The 13,383-nt window shown below is 40.9% G+C and overlaps 1 protein-coding gene across 3 annotated transcripts in view; it reads left to right on the top strand.

The window, feature by feature from the left end:
• LOC106567505 (gamma-aminobutyric acid receptor subunit alpha-1) overlaps window positions 1-11,876 on the top strand; it is a 32,218-nt gene extending 20,342 nt beyond the window's left edge. For all 3 annotated transcript variants that reach the window (XM_014136815.2, XM_014136814.2, XM_014136816.2), the window contains exons 9-10: window positions 6,953-7,155; window positions 8,019-11,876. In XM_014136815.2, the coding sequence (XP_013992290.1) occupies window positions 6,953-7,155; window positions 8,019-8,345 (530 nt within the window). In that variant the 3' untranslated portion in view covers window positions 8,346-11,876. The remainder of the gene's footprint in view (window positions 1-6,952; window positions 7,156-8,018) is intronic.
• Window positions 11,877-13,383: the final 1,507 nt, after the last annotated feature.

Genomic DNA, 13,383 nt, shown 5'->3' with positions numbered 1-13,383 from the left:
CTCACCACAGAGGGCCTTCGCCCCTGACCCAGAGAAAATAACAGCCATTCAGAACATGGGTACAACGACGTCAAGTCACTACAGCGGCTGTTGGGGTTTGTGAACTATCTTGCAAAATTCATGCCCCGCCTATCTGATGTGTGTGAGCTGCTCAGAAGTCTGACTGACAAGGACACTGAATGGACATGCTACCACAGCATGACACAGCAGTTGAAGACTATCAAACAGTTAGTCACACAACATCCAGTGTTCAAATACTACGACCTGAATGAGGAAGTCACACTGCAGTGTGATGCCTGTGAGACAGGTTTGGGAGCAGCCCTTCTACAGAAAGGACAACCTGTTGAATTTGCCTCCAGAACATTGACTCAGACAGGACAAAGATATGCCCAGATTGAGAAATAATGTCTCTCTGTTGTTTTTTGCATGTGACAAGTTTGGTCAGTATCTGCATTGCAGAGAGTTCATCACAATACACAGCATCCACAAACCGTTTGAGACGATCTTCAAGAAAGTATTACTCACAGCACCCAAGCAACTGCAGAGAATGTTGCTAAGGCTACGAATATACCAACTCCATGTGCAATACAAACAAGGCAATAAACTACATGTAGCTGACTTCCTGTCCAGAACAGCTCAATCAACCACAGAGCACAGACAAATGCAAACACCAGCCATGGTCTACGCTATGGGTCTAGTCACAACTGACCTGGAACAGGTGGATCACACCAGTGATGTCAACATCTCAACTAAGACAGTAGAGTCAATCAAAGCACACTGTTCCCAGGACCCACTGTTTCAGGCTCTGTACACACAACGGCTGGCCTGGAGCCAAACAGGCTGTGAGTCACACACTGAAAGATTTCTGGACCTACAAAGAGGAGCTCACCACAGAAAATTGAGTGATATTCATCCCTGACATGTTACGAGCTGACATTCTACACAAAATACACTCTGGACACTCAGGCACAGAGGCCAGTCTCAGAAAGGCACGTGATGCTGTTTTCTGACCAAGGATTACAGAGGGTGTAAAGATCTTTATGAGCAAATGTGCAACCTGCAACTCCATCCAGAAGAGACAAAAAAGGAGACACTCATCCTCCACCAAATCCCTCCCCTCCCATGGTCCAAGATCGGGATGGACTTACTCACAGTCAACAAAAGCAACTACCTCATCATGGTTGATTATTACTCGGACTATTGGGAGCTCAACGAGCTGACTGACACCACATCAGACACCATCATTGAATGCTGTAAAAAGCAGTTCAGCAGACATGGCATTGTCCACACTGTTGTTTCTGGTAATGCCCCGCCCCCCCTTCTCCAGAATGAGAAGGGGGGGGGCATTTGCTGAGGAGTGGGACTTTAAACATGTGACGTCATCACCGTATCACAGCCAAGGCAATGGAAAAGCGGAATCAGCTGTGAAAACTGCCAAAACGCTCCTATAAAAGGCTGCGATGGATGGTGAAGACCCATGGAAAGCAGGGTTGGCATGGCGGAATACTCCAATAGAGAGACTTAACAGTTCTCCTTGTACAGCTACTCATGTCCAAATGCACACGCACAATCCTACCCACCATGACAAAACTTCTCAAACCCCAAGTGGTAAAAAAATGTAATTCCAAGAAAACTACAAAAAGGGCTGACAGCAAAACACCACTATGACACACATGCCTGTGACATGCGCAACATCATCCAAGGACAAACAGTAAGGGTTCTTCTCCACCCCAATAGCTCAGCCAGCACTTGTACGCTGGGCATATGCACTGATCAACTCAGTGACCGGTCGCATGAAGTAATAGCGAATGGTAAACAATATAGGAGAAACAGAAAAGACATTTGTCCAGTGACTGAACAACTCAGGATCCCCCCCCGAACGACCATCAAACAAATATGGATGAGGATGATTGGGGACCATGAGACGAACCTGCCATTCAAGCTGGTGGTGAACAACAGGCTGCTGATATGGAAGCAGCCCCACCGCCTCAAAATATACCTCTGAGACACACCAGAACCAAGGCAAATATCAGGCCGCCTGTGAGATACTCCAAAGACTATGTTGTTTAATCTAAAAGGTTATATAATTTTTGCATTTTTATTTGTAAGAGGAAAACGAGTAGTCTGCTTCTTGACTTTAAAGTTGATGGTTATTGAAGGTACTTGAATAAGAACACAGTTATATGTTTTGGTTAACAGTGTAAGGTTGTCACTGGCTAAAGTCTAACCCCAGATCTCCTGTTCATGAGTCGAGGAGGAGTTATCTTCATGTGTTGCATAAAGGAAGATGTTACGAGATGTCGCCAAGCCAATAGATGGCGCTGCTGTTATGTGTATTTGAGTGTGATACTATATAGTACGAGTGAGCCAAGTTAAGCATTACTTACTATGCACTGAATGGAGCTATATGCTTGCTACACAGTGATGCTGAAGTAGACTTTCTAATCAACAGTACCTTGCTTTTGTATAGAATAAACACCATACAAAACACAGTATTTCTCAAGTAAAAAAAACGAGTCAGTGTACTTCATACAGTCTATTGAGTCGGGAAAGTCTGGTGGCGCGCTCAGGACTGATTTGCAAGCTGGTAAACTATTGTAAATAAAGTACAAGCAACATGCTGTTTATCTGTGCCAAAAATCACTTGCTAGCGAGCTAAGTTTAAACTTTTTCAATGAAGCTAGAGAGTTATTAGCTAGCAGGCACATTGAGCAGCCAGGCCACAATCAGGTCACTGGTGAGTGGCGACGTGTGCTTCGGTGCCATTTGTTTTTTTATAACTTTCTCATTATCTATTACCAGAGTGTGCATCTGTTTGTCAGTGTTTCATAGGGAATCGTGTTACGAAACAGGACGTGGGGGGACACAAGATGCTCGCAAATGGGTTTTGGAATATTGACAAGTTGCAGTCGGGATACACGTGCGTTCTGATCGTCTCAATTCTCAAGTAATTGACACTATCAAACACATCAGCAAGTACCCACTCCATAAAGGTCTTAGGGCCAAGGGATATTTCAACATAACACTGGCAATGTGTTGACTTACACTACCGTTCAAAAGTTTGGGGTCACTTAGAAATGTCCTTGTTTTTGGAAGAAAAGCACATTTTTTGTCCACTAAAATAACATCAAATTGATCAGAAATACAGTGTAGACATTGTTAATGTTGTAAATGTCTATTGTAGCTGGAAACGGCAGATTTTTTATGGAATATCTACATAGGCGTACAGAAGCCCATTGTCAGCAACCCTCACTCCTGTGTTCCAATGGCACCTTGTGTTAGCTAATCCAAGTTGATAATTTTACAAGGCTAATTGATCATTAGAAAACACTTTTGCAATTATGTTAGCACAGCTGACAACTGTTGTACTGATTAAAGAAGCAATTAAACTGGCCTTCTTTAGACGAGTTGAGTATCTGGAGCATCAGCATTTGTGGGTTTGATTACAGGCACAAAATGGCCAGAAACAAAGCACTTTCTTCTGAAACTCGTCAGTCTATTCTTGTTTTATTCTTGATCTATTCCATGTGAGAAATTGCCAAGAAACTGAAGATCTCGTACAAGGCTGTGTACTACTCCCTTCACAGAACAGCGCAAACTGGCTCTAACCAGAATAGAACAAAGAGTGGGAGGCCCCGGTGCACAACTGGGCAAGAGGATAAGTACATTAGAGTATCTAGTTTAAGAAACATAATTGCAAAAGGGTTTTCTAATGATCAATTAGCCTTATAAAATGACAAACTTGGATTAGCTAACACAACGTGCCATTGGAACACAGGAGTGATGGTTGCTGATAATGGGCCTCTGTACGCCTATGTAGATAGTCCATTAAAAAAATCTGCCATTTACAACATTAACAATGTCTAAACTGTATTTCTGATCAATTTGATGTTATTTTAATGGACAAAAAATGAGCTTTTCTTCCAAAAACCAGGACATTTCTAAGTGACCGACCCCAAACTTTTGAACGGTAGTGTATGTAAACAAGACTGAGGCGCTGTGTGATGGGCAGGTCTGTCTCACTGTCTGGAGGTTCTGGCTGCTATGATTCAATAGAGCGCACGCAGCTGATAGAGTGCGATCAGCACAGCTGCTTCTCTCGTGTTAGTGGGCACTGGGCATGATCATAATCCATACCAAACCTTCCAGTTAGTTGTGACGAACTCACTTACAAAACTGACTTTATGACCAAAATGATCCTATTTGTGACTCGTTTCAGGAAACTAGGCGTTTGTCACACTACTTCACAGAAGAGCCATTTGAATGTAACCTTTTTTTCTTTTTTTAATGAAAAAATTCGTTTTTTGGCAGAAATTCCTTCTGGATCATGTGAATGTTCATGTGCCGTAATAACAAACTTGTATGTCATCTGTAAATCGGAATAAAATTGTTAAATTATGAGCCTAGTTGGTTTAGCCACGGAGACCCTTTGCTATGAGACTCAAAATTGAGCTTAGGTGCATCCTGTTTCCATTGATCATCCTTGAGATGTTTCCACAACTTGATTGGTGTCCACCTGTGGTAAATTCAATTGATTGGACATGAGACATGATTTGGAAAGGCACACACCTACCTATATAAGGTCCCTGAGTTCCTCTGTGGAGATGGAAGAACCTTCCAGAAGGACAACCATCTCTGCAGCACTCCACCAATAAGGCCTTTATAGTAGAGTGGCCTGACGGAAGCCACTCCTCATTTGGAGTTTGCCAAAACGCACCTAAAGAACTCTCAGACCATAAGAAAAACAATTCTTTGTTCTGATCAAACCAAGATTGGACTATTTGGCCTGAATGCCTAGTGTCACATCTGGAGGAAACCTGGCACCATCGATACGGTGAAGCATGGTGGTGGCAACATCATGCTGTGGGGATGTTTTTCAGCAGCAGGGACTGGGAGACTAATTAGGATTGAGGGAAGGATGAACGGAGCAAAGTACAGAGAGATCCTTAGTGAAAACCTGCACCAGAGCGCTCAGGACCTCAGACCGGCGCGAAGGTTTACCTTCCAACAGGACAATGACCCTAAGCACACAACCAAGACAACGCAGGAGTGGCTTTGGGACAAATCTCTGAATGTCCTTTAGTGGCCCAGCCAGAGCCCGGACTTGAACCCGAACAACATCTCTGGAGACACCTGAAAATAGCTGTGCAACGACGCTCCCCATCCAACTGGACAGAGCTTGAGAGGATCTGCAGAGAAGAATGGGAGAAACTCCCCGAATACAGGTGTGCCAAGCTTGTAGCGTCATACCCAATAACACTTGAGGTTGTAATTGCTGCCATAGTACTTAGTAAAAGGTCTGAATACTTATGTAAATGCATTTTTTCAGTTTTCTATTTTGAATATATTTGCCAAAATTTCTAAAATACAGTTTTTGCTTTGTCATGATGGGGTATTGTGAGTAAAAAACACAATTTAATACATTTTAGAACAAGTCTGTAAGGTAAAAAAAAAAAAAATGTAAAGGGGTCTGAATAATTTCCGAATGCACTGTATCTATAACTGGCCTAATAACTCGCTAACTAGCTAAGAATATCAACAAATGTGCACACGCGCGGCTCTGTGATCTGAACTGAACTGAACTGAAAAGCGCATTCGCTCTTCGATGATTGAAAGACCGCTTGTGGGCTACCCCCACCAAAATAATTCTACTCCGTTGCGCTCTGGCTCTGCCTGCAGCAAAATCACAGACCCAATCTTGCAAAGTTATATTTGTTTTGGTTTGTTGCATTGAAAAGGGTCTGATATAATGTTGATTCGATCACAGAAAAAACGTTGATCTATATAGTGCAATCTAATGGGGCGAACTTAGAAAAGTTAAATTTCTCGTGTCTTAGAGGGAAAATTGCTCCACAGTAGCACTTTATGTCCGTGTAGAAACCACATCACACAACCAAAGTCCAGACCAAAGGCAGTAGTCACAAAGTTTCAGTCTATAAAGCATCAGGCTGATTCGCTGATGTGTGTCTCATCTCTCCACCTCTGTCTCAGTGAACTAAGTATTCCAAGTAGAGCAGAGCAGGGAGAGACAACGTCACAGTAGTCTATCGACATATGATGACGAGGCGCGCATTGCCCGTTCCCTAAACCTGTACACCCAGTACCATTGCATTGTAACACTATGGTGGTGGAGGAATAATATATTATATTGGCTAATTCATAAGCAGTCTCTCATTCTGTCCTTTGAATTGTCTTCTTTGGCCCCGGCCGAGATCTCTGTGTAAGTCGCTCGGGCTGTTTTTATTTTGTGGTATAAACATCTGCAGCAGTCCGCGTGGATGAGCAATGCACCGACAGACATCCCCTGACCTGCTTCTCTTCTCAGATCCCCCTACTCTCACCTCTGCTTTAACAAAACCCATCCACGGTACAGAACGACAACCTTGCATAATCCTGTAGGCTTAACACCGTCCGCCTATCTGTTTTTAAAGTCATACAACCTTTTGTGTGCAGGTATTATGCAGGCTTAAAAAGAAACGCATGTCTTTTGGTGCTTTTATCCAAAATAAATGTGCCTCCACTGGCATTACGTGATAATTCCTATTGTTCTGGGGCTGCAGTCTCATTGTTCATGTAATGCATGAAGCTGGAATCAGGGAGGTATTGGAGAAGTTGGCAAGCTCTTCGCCAGCTAATCAAATGTAATGCTCAGGCTGCCAACATAATGGTAGCTTATGCTTCGTCCATTTAAGCAATTTTACCCAGTGGCAAATTGTGTTGGTACTGATTCAAGATGCGTAAAGTTACATATGTCAACAGCAGTGTGCTTTACTCTCACCAGAACATCCCCATTTTGGAAATGGCCACGCATTCTAGACTAGGTTGGACAGAGTGTGTAGTTGTAGGACGTAATATACCTATTTAGCCTACAATGTAAAACCCAAACAAGCAGGAACATGGTCTATCTATTCTAGTCTGGAATGTAACTCATTTTCCCTCTCTGTCCCTACAGGAGTGACAACTGTGCTGACCATGACTACCCTCAGTATCAGCGCTAGGAACTCTCTCCCAAAAGTGGCCTACGCCACAGCCATGGACTGGTTCATTGCAGTCTGCTATGCTTTTGTCTTCTCTGCCCTCATTGAGTTTGCTACAGTGAACTATTTCACAAAGAGGGGCTATGCCTGGGACGGAAAAAGTGTGGTGCCAGAGAAGGTATTAGTCGTATTATCTCACATAAAATATATTGTATTTTTAAATAAATTATATGTGTTGTGATATATTCATCTTAGAATCCTTAGTTGCTATCCATTGATTCTTGAAGAATATAATGAATAAATGCCTCATGAGCTTAGTTCAACTTCCGTACCACATCAGAACCTAAAATATCTGCTTGTTTTACTCCGATGTTTGTTAACAACATAAATGTAAAGAAACACTGTATAGCCTCAGACACGGTTAAAACTATACATTTCATATCGTGGATGGTCAGTCCTTGTATCAATAGCTCTGTCTATGAATTTGAGAGTGGTTACATTTCACCAGCCCCATCCCGTAGCTTTTTAGTGAAAGAGGGGCAGGAAGAATGCTTTGTTATTGTTTCATTTAAGGATTATAGCTTTAAGATAGCAAAGCTCAAACATAATTATCAGGGAGATTCCACCCAAAACCAGAGCAGTTACTTCTACATTATTGGTGGAGCACAGCAGCGAGGGTTTAGTTTTATGTCACAAACTCATCTCAATGCAAATGAGATTCTTGGGACATGACAAAAACATGAATAGTTTAGAGTTCCTGCAGTCTTCTGGTGCTCACTTCTGGTGCAGTTTTGAAGTACAGTACATTACTGTACTGTGTGGTCTCTACCTGCTCCTAAACAAAATTGAAACAAAATATTAGACAAACTCTTACACAATGTATTGCCATTATCACACACTGTTTTGCCATGTTTTTTGAACAGACATCAATACTTATCTATAAAGGATGTCCCCAGTTTGAGTTGTTAGCTTGTCAATGTGCTTTGTTGGTTGGTTTCTCGTGAGATAATCCAAGGCACTGTTTGTTTACCCTCCTTGCAGCAAAAGAAGAAGAAGGAGTCCCTCCTGAAGAAGAACAACACCACCGCCTACACCGCCGCCACTGCTACAGCCTTCGCTCCAAACATTGCCAGGGACCCTGGTTTGGCCACCATTGCCAAAAGCGCCCCCCCTCCCCCCACCGAGCCCAAGGAGGAGCCCAAGCCCAAGCCACCAGAGGCCAAGAAGACCTTCAACAGCGTCAGCAAGATCGACAGGATCGCCAGAATAGCCTTCCCGTTACTCTTCGGAACCTTTAACCTGGTCTACTGGGCAACTTACTTGAATAAAAAGCCCAAGTTACAGGGGATGACCCCGGGATCCCACTAATCCCAATCCCCCCTTCTCTTTTTTCCGAATGTTTATTTTCAGAAAACATGGTGTCCATGCTGGTTGAGTTCCCAGTCGCCACATTGCTTCAATGTCACATACTGTACCTTCCACGATTTAAAAAAGAGAAAAGGTTTTAGGATCAGAGCAATGTGATGACTATAATGGGAATTGTTTTGGGAGGGAGGGATTATGCTACTAAAGAAAATATGCTATAAATAATACATGATATACGCAAGAGAATTCTATTCTACAAATTCACATAGCCCAACAATTTTTAAGGATCTATTCTTTGTTTTAGTTTTCTGATATATGTTCAGTTGTTGTTTTGCATTAGATCATTGCCACTGTAAAAGAAAATTGTGTTTTTTTGCATGGACTGGGAGTTTTTCTTTTCAAAGACCAATCAACATTTGACTGAAGGCCTAGTTTGTTTGATATCAGTGACAAAATGCTACCTGCAATCTCTGTCAAATATTCTTCCATTCTCTGTAGTTGATGTTTTGGGGTTGTTCATTTCCTTTTGTTGAAAGAATCAAGATAGGGGTTCAGCAATAGCAATAAAACATGTCTCAGTGGAAACAATGTCATTCATTCATGGATTTAAGAAGAGGATAGAAACGATTCAATCATTTATGTGCAACATTATGAAAACAATTTATTTAGTTTTATTGTAAATAGTATCAAGTGTTAGAGATGTCAATATTACGTTTAAGCTTTGCAAAGTGTAACTAAAGGGTATTAATATTCAACACGTGGCGGAGAACGTTTTTTTTTACAGTTTATGAAACATTGAAAAAAGTTTGTATGAAGAGAGTATTCACTGGTTCACTCCTAAGTGACTGTTTCTTACCAAGTCAGTGTTCCACTGATGGCTGGTCAACATTGCCAGTGGTTATAATTGAAATATAAGTTAATATCTATTCAACTAAATCCATAGCTATGTACACACTAACAACAACAATGTGTCAAAGTCTGGGGTGGGTTACTAATGAGTAAGAATGTAAAACTGTAAAATCTAAATGTCGGAATGCATTTTATATTTAGAATTAAAAAACACTATTATTATTTACTTTGGTTTCTGGTTTGTATGGCATAGAAGAGCCCCTAGAGGGTCATTTGTACAGGGCCCAGAGGACTGTCAGCAGCATTGTTACGTTTCTAAGAGGGCTGCCAGCAGTAAGCATTGCAGCGGGCGGGTGGTGGCAAATGCATTGAGAGTGAAGAGCAGTGCCTTTTACATTTTCAGGGTTGAACTAAGGAAAGGCTACTCCCTTGATTGATGGCACTAAGTTTTACATCCTGCTCTAATCCGTGACCCTGTGAAGGCGCCGTGGTTCCCATCTTCTGTTGACAATGTTTTAGACAACACTCAGAAAGTACCAGCTACACTGCCTTCAGTCTCACATGCCGTTAGGGGAATGTTTATTTTTGACTGCATTTGTTGCTGCTTGATGTTGATGGGAGAGAACACAGAGGCATTAAACGTGATGGGCTAGTGTTGTGTCCTACACACAGGAAATGTCTTGGAGTTCTATGATAGTATCGAATACCTATATTTTTGTAGCATGATATCAATCCCTCTTCAGAGAGACCCAACAGGTACTAAGCCGAACATGTAAAAATATTGTTGGTTTCTTTTTATTGGTTTAATTTTTTCACATTCAAACATACACAAAGAGATGTTTTCTCAGATGTGGAAAGTTAAAGTTAATTGTCCTAAAATTATGTTAATGTAGCAATATCGATTAGCAAGGGCTTTTAAAAAAATCTGCATTCTCCGGGGTCATATCCATAGCTTTATGTTGACCTCAGTAATCATAGTTCCATGTGTAGCGTCGGTGTCCAAAAACTCTTTGGAATAACGATCACGGGCTTCATGTCTTTATTTTCTTCAAGCCGTCAGCACCCAATTTGCTTTCAGAAAACCATGATCCAAATTGAGAGTGGGGGGCATTGTATGGCATGGGTTGGGGTGTTTTTACAATAAATGGGTATTGTAGTACTGGACATTGTGCAGTGGTGACGATATCTCTGGACTGTGTAGACTGACTAGTGTGTATTGTAGATCAGTGCACAGGGGTGAGAAGGTTAGAGCATCCCAGAGGGAGAAGGAGAGAGTCGGTTACATTATGACCGATTGAGAGGATCCGTTGCTGGAGATGGAAGGCTTTCTGTATGCAAGTGCACACAAGTCCTGTGTGAAATGTATAAATATAAATATATAGATATTTCAATTTAAACCTATTGTATGGATGTTTACTATCATGACGAAAAAAATGATAAATAATATACATAATGCATATATGACTATTTAATAGAAAAATACTACCCAAGATAATAAATATTGTTTGTACCAACCTATTGTTAGGCATTTTGCACATTAAAAGCGTCCTTTCCATTCATGTAGTCAGCTTTGTGCTATCCAAGGACAGCTTTGAAACACATTAATTAGCCTCTTTCCCTGACCCCTGTGTTTTCAAATTAACAAGGTCTTGTAAAAAGCTTAACTCCTTAATCAACCATGCACCCTTAGACTTTTGACCATATTTCTCCTGGGTAATCGTGAATTACTCTTCTTTATTTTTGATGTACAGGTCGATCTATTGATGGGGAGATGGCTTTGAATGTTGATTTAACTTTTGTTTTATATGGCAATAAAGCGAGTCAATGGAAAAAACCCAAAAGTACTGTATATTAAGTTCACATGAATAATTCTATTTGAGGATTTGCTAATAATCAGTGATGATAAATTGCCAAGTGGATAAATAAATGTTTTTCCTTTTTCCTTTAACTTTAAAGAGAGCAAAATCACTGAAGAGTTCCTATATATTGTTTGCTAATTAAAACCTCAGCTAAAATACATTTCCTGCCATTCAGAGTGGAAAGTGGGCCACCACCAGTTGTTGTTACTTTGTCATACTCATTTATGAAGGCATTGCATCTGTTCCGGAGAACTGGCTGTGGAATCTGTGGCACATTTGCAAACATGAGCTTCCAACCCCTTCTCCTTTCACATACAGCAGCTGTAACATGTATATAAACGCATCGCAAACCGATCCCCTATGTTGGAGACCAAGTAATCCCCCATTTAGAACTGTTGTTCTGGACAGTACTTGCTTTTCAAAGTTGGGTCTTTGATCAATGTTAGGTACTTGTGGGAGTTTTTTGTTTTCTTGTGTTTTTATTTATCAGGCATAAAAAACTATTAATTTAGAAATAAAACCTCATTTTTTAAAGCACAAATGTTGAAGATATATAATGGGTGAGGGGTAAACACATCCACACTCACTGATATGTGTTTGTGGTATATAATGTATGATAAATGCCAAACGATGATGGAGATGGGGTAGTATTCTGTTGGATTGGGTGGAAAGGTATACCTTCTGTAAATGTTTGGTTTTGTTATGATATGGCCCTCTGTAGAATCTGATTCTCTGCATAAGTCTTTAAATAAAAGAGAGGAAAAAAGTCATGTTGACATTTTTATCAATGTGTAATAAATTGAATTATAAAAATGCCAACACATCATTCCTTGTCACTTTTCCTTTTGTATGCTTTTGTCTCCTTTTTACAACCAAAGATAATGCTTGGTAAGTGACAGTTCATACATTTAAGTGTCTCTTGGGGAAAGTGAAAGTAGAATGCAAGACCTTTGCAGCTTACTACAGGCATAGCAAATACATTTGGCAGGGACTCAAAGGGACATAAAGTGGAATTTTGCACATGCAATTGTAACGGTCGTCGTACGTCATGGACCAAGGTGCAGCGGGTTGAGTGCTCATCTTAACTTTATTAGAACACGAAACAAACAAAACAAGAAAACGATCGAACGAACAGTGTTGCAGGCTAACACACAGCAGTACAACAACAACTTCCGACAAAGGGACAGGTGAAACAGGGCTACCTAAGTATGACTCTAAATCAGCAACAACGATGTACAGCTGTTCCTGATTGAGAGCCATACCAGGCCAACACAAAGAAATACACAACATAGAAAACCATAGAAATACAAAACAAGAACATTACCCAAAAACCCCGGAACACATAAATCAAACACCCCTCTTACATAAATACATATACCATTAAACCCCGAACCACATAAAACAAATACCCCCTGCCATGTCCTGACCAAACTACAATAAACATTGACCTCTTATACTGGTCAGGACGTGACAGCAATGGTAGAAATATGCACAATCATGTCTCCAGTGGCAGTGTTGTTCGGGTGAAAGGGATAAGTTGACATAAAAACAATACATAAGAAATGTATCTCCTCTGGTTAAATTGATGTAAAGTGCTGTAGAGCTCTTCTATGACTTCTGGATTAGAGTAAGTTCCTAGAGCCCTACTTTTACAAAAATGATGATCTGTCTAACTCTCTAAGGGACGCTGAAGTTAGGAAACACAGTAACTAATGCCTATTGACTCTCCACCTTTTACAGCTCTCACTGTTTCTGTCTTACAGATACCGGCAGGCCGCAGGACTCTATACATGTATATGTACACTCACATAAATAATTATTTCTGCTTCTTTCACTAACTATGAATGAGAGGGAGAAGGAGAGAGTGGGGAGGAAAGAAATAAGAGTTTATTATATACAGTCTAAGATAGTAGTCTAAAGTGAATTTCAATTCAGTAAGAAATTGTCTGTTGTTGAAAGTGGGGGCTACTGCAATCTGCTCTCTGTCTCTCATTTCATTACCCTGGAATCTGTTTGATGCTGAGTGAAAGTTAATTGGCTGGGACCTCACATCCATACAGAGAGAGGGCGCTTTCCTCTATGTACATCTCTCACGCATGGTAGGATTGGCCATCAGGCAATTCTGGCAAATGCCAGATGGACGGACCATATTTTTGATGGGTGGGCTGGTCAAAACAATTTATTTAAAAAAATAATATTGACACACTATTGACAAAAACTTTTTTCTCTGTTGTCAGAATTCTATACACTGAGTGTACAAAACATTAAGAATACCCATGTCCTTTGGGTGGTGGACCATTCTTGATACACATAGGAAACCATTGTGCATGAAA

The sequence above is a fragment of the Salmo salar genome, chromosome ssa13, assembly GCF_905237065.1.
Source record: "Salmo salar chromosome ssa13, Ssal_v3.1, whole genome shotgun sequence".
NCBI classification, from domain to species: domain Eukaryota; kingdom Metazoa; phylum Chordata; class Actinopteri; order Salmoniformes; family Salmonidae; genus Salmo; species Salmo salar.
The sequence above is the reverse complement of the archived record's forward strand: the minus strand, read 5'-3'. Positions and strand labels throughout refer to the sequence as shown.